Source organism: Meleagris gallopavo, unplaced genomic scaffold (genome assembly GCF_000146605.3).
Source record: "Meleagris gallopavo isolate NT-WF06-2002-E0010 breed Aviagen turkey brand Nicholas breeding stock unplaced genomic scaffold, Turkey_5.1 ChrUn_random_7180001950346, whole genome shotgun sequence".
In the NCBI taxonomy this organism is placed as follows: Eukaryota; Metazoa; Chordata; class Aves; order Galliformes; family Phasianidae; genus Meleagris; species Meleagris gallopavo.
In genome coordinates this window covers 26,054-33,329 of record NW_011211701.1, presented here as the reverse complement: position 1 = coordinate 33,329, position 7,276 = coordinate 26,054, and the positions used below count along the sequence as shown (strand labels likewise).

The 7,276-nt window shown below is 58.5% G+C and overlaps 1 protein-coding gene across 1 annotated transcript; it reads right to left on the bottom strand.

Annotated features, from left to right (window-relative positions):
* Positions 1 to 329: 329 nt before the first annotated feature.
* ACVR1B (activin A receptor type 1B) lies at positions 330 to 5,535 on the bottom strand. The gene is made up of 5 exons (XM_031557709.1): positions 5,265 to 5,535; positions 3,878 to 4,126; positions 1,534 to 1,764; positions 1,027 to 1,194; positions 330 to 529 (listed from the first exon to the last, which is right to left on the bottom strand). The coding sequence occupies exons 1-5, from the start codon at positions 5,437 to 5,439 to the stop codon at positions 345 to 347; spliced, it is 1,008 nt and encodes a 335-aa protein (XP_031413569.1). The 5' UTR covers positions 5,440 to 5,535; the 3' UTR covers positions 330 to 344.
* Positions 5,536 to 7,276: the final 1,741 nt, after the last annotated feature.

Genomic DNA, 7,276 nt, shown 5'->3' with positions numbered 1-7,276 from the left:
GAAAGAGGCAAAACCACCCTAAAACACAGCAGCTCCATGAGAGCAGCACGTTGGGAAAGAGGCAAAACCACCCTAAAACACAGCAGCTCCATGAGAGCAGCACGTTGGGAAAGAGGCAAAACCAGCCCAAAACACAGCAGCTCCAGGAGTGCAGCACGTTGGGAAAGAGGCAAAACCAGCCTAAAACACAGCAGCTCCAGGCAGCAGCCCCCAGAAAGGCCAAGCTCATTGCCAAGCCTTATCTGAGCCCTGTGGTGCTGGCCTACGCCTCCCAGCTCAGCAGGACCCAGCTGTGAAGGGAGGGCAGAGGGCACAGAGCTGAAACTGGGAGACAGCAGGAAGGTTCAGGACCCAGAACCGGTGCTCCCGTACCGTTTGGTTCCGACCCTTTGGTTCGGGGCGATGTCGATGGTGTCTGTGACGGAATCGTGGCGCACGGCGAGCCCCAGGTCGGCGATGGCACACGTGCCATTCTTCTTCACCAAGATGTTCTTGGATTTCAGGTCTCTGTGAGCGATCCCAGGCTTTCCTAAGAGAGCAAAACAAGACGTGGCAGGGTCACGGGCCGGGAGCCGTGCTGGCGCAGATGCAGCACCGGATCTCATGGCATCAGCACAGTTCTTTGTGTTGCAACACATTTTCCTGTTTGGATCCGCGTCGGCGCCCAAGGGAGGAGCAGTGCTGGCAGTCTGCAAAGGGCCCTTTCTGGCTGCAAGGCGCAGTGTCACCCCGACGCCTGCAGAGGGATTCCAGCTCCACGCTCCCAGCAGCCCTCACGTGGATGCGAGGGGCGGATGTCACCCACGCTGACCTCACATCTGCATCCCAAAATCACATCTGCATCCCAAAATCGCAGCTGCTCGGCTGGGAAACGCCGACCTAAAGCCCAGGACCTAACGGAGGCCAAGGCTGCACACAGCCATCAGCCAGAGCCATCGGATCCAAGCCGACCCAACTGCGCCCCTCTCCAGCCCTGCTTCGTCCTCCCCTGGGGAGCTCCCAGCACCTCTCCAAAGCCGCTCGTACCTTGAGTTCCCACGATCTCCATGTGCAGGTGGGCCAGCCCGCTGGCAGCAGACAGAGCGAGTTTGATCATCCCCTCTATGGTCACCGTGTAGCGGTTCAGGTAGTCGAAGAGAGATCCGTGCTCGTGGTAATCGGAGACGAGCCACAGCTGCGTCCACGTTCCGTTGTCTGCAGAAGGAAAGAGGTGTTTCTCAGGGACAGAACAGAGCCACGGAGCATCCTGCATCCTTTTGGCACACAGAACCAACTGGGTAAGGCTGCAGCTCAATCTGGGGCAGGCCAGAACGTTAAGAAGAAGACAACGAAGAAGGTTAAGGCGCAGACAACGCAGCTCTGTGCAAGAGCTTTCACCTTCCCATCCTGCGGTGGCACACATGCAGCCCGCTGCACGAGCGTGCTGATGGCTCTCTTTAGTATTTAACTGCACGTCTGAGCGAAGCCATGCAGCTCTAGAAGCAGCACACTGATGGGGTCTCTGCTCTCGGGGCCGAGGACGTCTTATTTTACCTTTGTTGTCTGCAGCAATGAAGCCCAGGATGTTCTCGTGCCGCAGCATAACGGTCTGGTAGATTTCTGCTTCCCTGAACCAGGAGCGTTCCTCACGGGAAGAGAAGATCTTCACAGCCACGTCACCTCCGCGCCATCGGCCGCGCCACACCTCCCCAAAGCGGCCTTTCCCAATGATCTCCTGCAGGACGATCGTCCGAGCCACGGTCCGCTGGACAAAAAGTGGCAAACCTACGAAGAAAATGGGGAACTGAAGGTCTGCTGCAGGGAAAAGATGGAAGTGAGGAGTGTGTCCTGGTGGCCAGGAACGCCACTGGTGTCCTGGTTGGCCACAAACCAGCAGTGTGTCCTGGTTGACCAGTGATTGACCAATGGTTGGCCACAAACCAGCAGTGTGTCCTGGTGGCCAAGAACGCTACTGGTGTCCTGGTTGACCAGTGATTGACCAACGGTTGGCCAATGGTTGACCACGAACCAGCAGTGTGTCCTGGTGGCCAAGGAGGCCACTGGCATCGTGGCTGACCAACGGTTGACCAGTGGTTCACCAACCAACAGTTGACCATGAGCCAACTGTGCCCTGGTGGCAAGGAAGGTCACTGATGTCCCAGTTGGCCAACGGTTGGCCAGCAGAGGACCATGAGCCAGCGGTGTGTCCCCATGGTAAGGAAGGCCAATGGTGTCCCAGCTGGCCAATGGTTGGCCAATGGTTGACCACGAACCAGCAGTGTGTCCCGGTGACCAAGAATGCTACCGGTGTCACGGTTGACCACTGATTCACCAACGGTTGGCCAATGGCTGACCACGAACCAGCAGTGTGTCCTGGTGGCCAAAGAGGCCACTGGCATCGTGGTTGACCAACAGTTGACCAGTGGTTCACCAACCAACAGTTGACCATGAGCAAATTGTGCCCTGGTGGCAAGGAAGGCCACTGGTGTCCTGGTTGGCCAATGGTTGGCCAATGGTTGGCCAATGGCTGACCACGAGCCAGCAGTGTGCCCTGGTGGCCAAGAAGGCCACTGGTGTCCTGGTTGGCCAATGGTTGACCACAAACCAGCAGTGTGTCCTGGTGGCCAAAGAGGCCACTGGCATCGTGGTTGACCAACGGTTGACCAGTGGTTCACCAACCAACAGTTGATCAACATGTGACCATGAGCCAACTGTGCCCTGGTGGCAAGGAAGGCCACTGGTGTCCTGGTTGGCCAATGGTTGGCCGATGGTTGACCACGAGCCAGCAGTGTGCCCTGGTGGCCAAGAAGCCACTGATGCTCTGCTTGTCTAATGGTTGACCACAAGCCAGCAGTGCGTTCTGTGGCCAAGGCGGCCAATGGTTGCCTGGAGACATTGCACAGAGTGGGGCCAGCAGAGCAGGCAGGTGCTCCTCCCTCAGCTCTGCACTGGGCCCAGATCTGGGCTCCCCAATTTGGGGCAGACTGGGAAATGCTGGGAGAGCCCCACACGGGGTGCAGAGCTGCGGGGGCCCGGAACACCTCCTGGTGGGGACGGGCTGAGAGCCCCAGGGCTGTTCCCCTGGGGGAGAGAACACTGAGAGGGGATCTGATCAACACTGAAAAGAAACTCCTGAAGCCCAAAGAGGAACGTTACCAAACCCAGAAGTCTTTACGTTTGACACCGCTCAGCAGCCTGAGCGGGACCCGAACCAGCAAATGGTAGCAGCTCCTGCACCTGGGTAGGAAGGGCCATTTGGCTGCTTGGGAAGCAGCTGCGTATCGCTTTGAGGCAGCTCGCAAACCACCAGCAATCAGGAAAACAGCAGTCAGGGAAGTCGTGCTCCTGGCAGATCAGATCACTTCAGCCTGAAGAGTGGAAGCTGAAGGCTGACAACGCTGAAAAGCAGTAAAACCCCAGAACTTCTCCTAGGAAAAGAGTCCTAGCAGAGGTGCCACATCTTGTCTAAGCTGCTGACAGTGAGCACAGCAGGGATCCCCTCCCAGATTCCATACAGCAGATGTGGTGCCCAAGGTTGGCTCCCTGCTCAGACCTCAGGCTGCTATATTCTCTGCCTCTGTGGATTACTCCACCATTTCCATCCGCCGTAAAATCCTCTTTATTTTTTAACCTAATTGCTTCCACAGCTCAAAGCCACGAATAAAACACTCGTTTCCCTCAGCGTTCCGGGGACGGGTTCTTTTGAAATGCCGTGGGAGCAAACACAAAACTGCTGGCTGAGGGAGAACCAAGGGCTCTCTGGGGTGAAACGGGCTCTGCAAACAGCATCCGCTCCTCCTCCTGCCAGGGCAGCACGCGTGGGGAGGTGAGGCAACGGCGAGCTGAGCCGCAACCCGCTCCAGCTCCACGTCCTCACTGCCAGCCACAGCTTCCCTACCTGAGCCAGAGCCAGAGGTGGAGAGATCGTAGACGAGATCTTGCAGCGTCTTGTCCTTCGACAGGCACATTTCACAAGAGGGGTCCTCCATGTCCAGCCGCTGCCGGTTGTGATAGACGCGCTGGTGGTGATGAAACACGAAGACAACGATGATGACGACGACGAAGACGAGGAAGACGGGCCCGGCAATCACTGCCACCAGCTCCACTGGGCCCCAGCTCGATGGGGGCTCGTTGTCCTTCAGGTGTCCTTGAGGGGGAAGCAAGAAGAGACACAACGTCATCCCTCCTTCGCAAGTGTTCTCGGAGGACCTCCTCGTGCTTTAACCATCCCCGAGCCCAGACTTCTTGCTTGCTGCCCCGGGATGGCACAGCACGCACCGAACTGCACTGTTAGCACAGGGACGGCCGCTGCCGGGCAGCCAAAGTGCAGGGAGGACCCACGAAAGCAAGCAGGGCTTTGGTTGTGGTGCTGGGGCTGTTCCAGCAGGGTGGGAGCCTCCCCTGGGCCAGCTCTGCTTCTCCGAGCTGCGCTTTACTCTGCCCTGGCACTCTCCAAGGGGGAGGAAAATCAAGCAGCGTTCGAGGAAGGACTCATTTCCACCCCCATCCCCTTCTCCTGCACACGGTGAGAGCAACTGCTCATCTTGGGAGCAGACAAGGCTTCCCCCACTGCACCCAAAGGAAACGTAGCCTTCGTCAGAGCCACGGCACAGCAGCCCGAAACGCAGAGCTATGAGGAAGTTCTGTGCACTTCTCTGTCCCAGAGCAGACGGTTCCCACACCCCCAGGAACAGGGCAGGGCTGCTTCCTCAGCACCGGGCACCTTCTGCCCCGCTCTGCTCCCCTCCATGTATCACACCAGGGAGATGTGCGGCCCCAAAGGGAGGGAAGCACAGGAGGAGGGCAGGGGGAGCCGAGCTGCGCCCAGGGAACGCGCAGCCTGCTGTCCTCAGGCCATGCAGACACAAAGCACCGCGCAGCAGAGGCTCTGCTGTAACTGCAGAGGCACGGATCTGCTGCTGCTTCCAGGAGGCTGCGCGGAGATCAGGGCTGATAAGGAGAGGAGTGTCAGCATGTGAAGGTGGGGGGTGGGGGAAAAAACCCAACCGCAACCGAATTGGGGAAGCTTCTCCCGGCCCAAAGCACCACCTCATCGTCTGCTGACATTTCGTCTGCCACGGGGGAGCTCGAGCAACTCCACGTGCTAATTGGAAGCAGCTCGTTATTACCTCCGCTTTACCAATCGAGGAAATAAGCCAAGCGCTCAAGTTTGCACAGCAGCCAAAGGGGAGCAGTGAAAAGGCTGCCGAGAAAGCCTCAACCCCGGCCCGAAGCAGCCGGGTTTCCCCTCCCCGCATCCACCACGTGCGCTGAGCTCTCCTCACCGCTGGGAACCATCAAATCAATCTTGTTGCAGAAATCAGAGTAGCAGCAGTGGGTGTTACGCAGATCCTCGGAGCTCAGGCAGTAGAAGGGTTTCCCAGCTGGGATCAGTTTGGCTTCGGGGATGCAGGTCCTCACGTGGTGCTTCACCCCATCCAGGTTGAAGACAGACACCATGCAGGCGCCGTCCGTCTCGCAGGTGGAGTTGGCTTGCTTGCAGTCGGAGCACAGACACGTCAGAGCTGCAAAACAGAGCGAGACCAAACCCTTAACAGCCCAACAGAGAGCAAGCGTGCAAGGCAAAGACAACTTTCTCCCTCTATCTGCCCACTTGGGGAGGTCATCCCTACGTCTGGGAGGCGCAGCTCAGCCCGGCGGCGGAGCGGCTGCTGTTTGATGGTGCAGAGCTGAGAGCCCAGGTGAAGCACAGAGCAGAACGAAACGCAACCAGAGCCCTCCTCAGGTGCTGCCAGCCCTCCTCACAGCCACCAACGGAGCCGACCCGACAGCCCTGCAAGGATGCTTGGCCCTCACCGCCAACCCAGCACCGCTCAAACCGGCGCTGCCGGCCGAGCTGCTCCACCCCAACAGCTCAGGGGCTCCTTTAGGGACTCCTGCCCTGCTGCGAGACGCAGCTTTGGGTCACACACGTCCCTGCCTCCTGCCTGCTCTCCACGAGCATCGTTTGGGTGCGGAGCGACGAAGCCCCAGGGTGGGCGCCCAGCTTTTCTGCCAAAAACCCGCAAGCAAAGCCCCATCCCTGCAAACAAAGGGAGATGCCAACAATGTGGAGGAGAAGGGTGGGGCTTGCTGAGCAGCACGCAGGATTCGCTCGGGCTCTCATCAGATCTCAGCCTCCCCGGAGGGAGCTGCAACATGTACTCACCCGCTGCAGAAATGCTCCTTCAGGTGGGAAGGGTTTGGAGACGCAATTAACTCTTCCCCAGCCCCACAGCTGCGCTCAAAGGACACGCACGGGAATCGGCGTGGGGCAGAGGGCTGCGCAGAGCCCTCCCTTGTGCAATTAGCGGGTTTAATGAGCAGCCAGTGACGGGGACAGCACTGCTTTGCTCCTGGCTGCAGTGGAGCGGAGCGCCGGGGATGGAAGCAGGGGGGAAAAACAAGCAGCTCCACACCGACTTGGGGGCTGTTTGGGAGGAAGGCGCCCATTATCCCTCATCTGAGCGGTAAATCAGTTAGGCTAATTGCATTAGGACTCAATTCTGCCTGGACGTTGGGCTCTTTGTTTTCCAGCCGCTGCTGCAGCGCAGGGAAACGCGGAGGGGCTGCTGGGTGAGACGGCTCCCAAAGCATCGTATGGAAACAGGGCAAGGAAAGGGACGCGGGCCAGACCCCAGGGATGCGCTGCCCCGACAGCATCGCACCGCTCAGCTTTTAAAGGGATGCTTTGGAATCACAGAATGAATGGAAGGAAATCCCCCCGAGCTCCCAGCGCAGGAAGGACAGCCCTGCGCCCAGGGAACAAAGGTTGGCTCTCATGGAGCCTTAATGAGAAACACGGGGAGGAAAGAGCAGACGGGGCACATTCCTGCCTTCATGTCTGCTCACAAGGAAACGGTGCCTTCAAGCAGCTCCTTGATTGCTTTATCAAAAACTCGGGGTATGAATTAAAGCTGTTTAAGGAACACGTCCCACCACGCAGCTCCTTTCAACTCCATTTGGGCTCAGCCAAACCGAGCTGCTCCCATCGCCTCCTTCCCAAGGCAGAGACGTGGGCTGCAGCAGTTGCGCTTCCAGATCTCAAAGGCAAAGAAACCTCCTCGGTTCTCCAATGGAGAACCTGCAGAAATTCCTCTCTATTTCCACACCTGCCCCAAAACGGAGCGGCCTCTCAAGAGCTCCAGCAGAGGCACTGCTGCACCCTCTGGGTTTTATTGGCAGAGGCGAAAACAAACAAAGCCAGCAGGAAGAACCCATCTGCTCCGTGCAGAGCCCACCTTCCTATCCCAGGAGGGCTCTGCAGCCCCGCTTCACGCAGCCACAGCATGGTTGG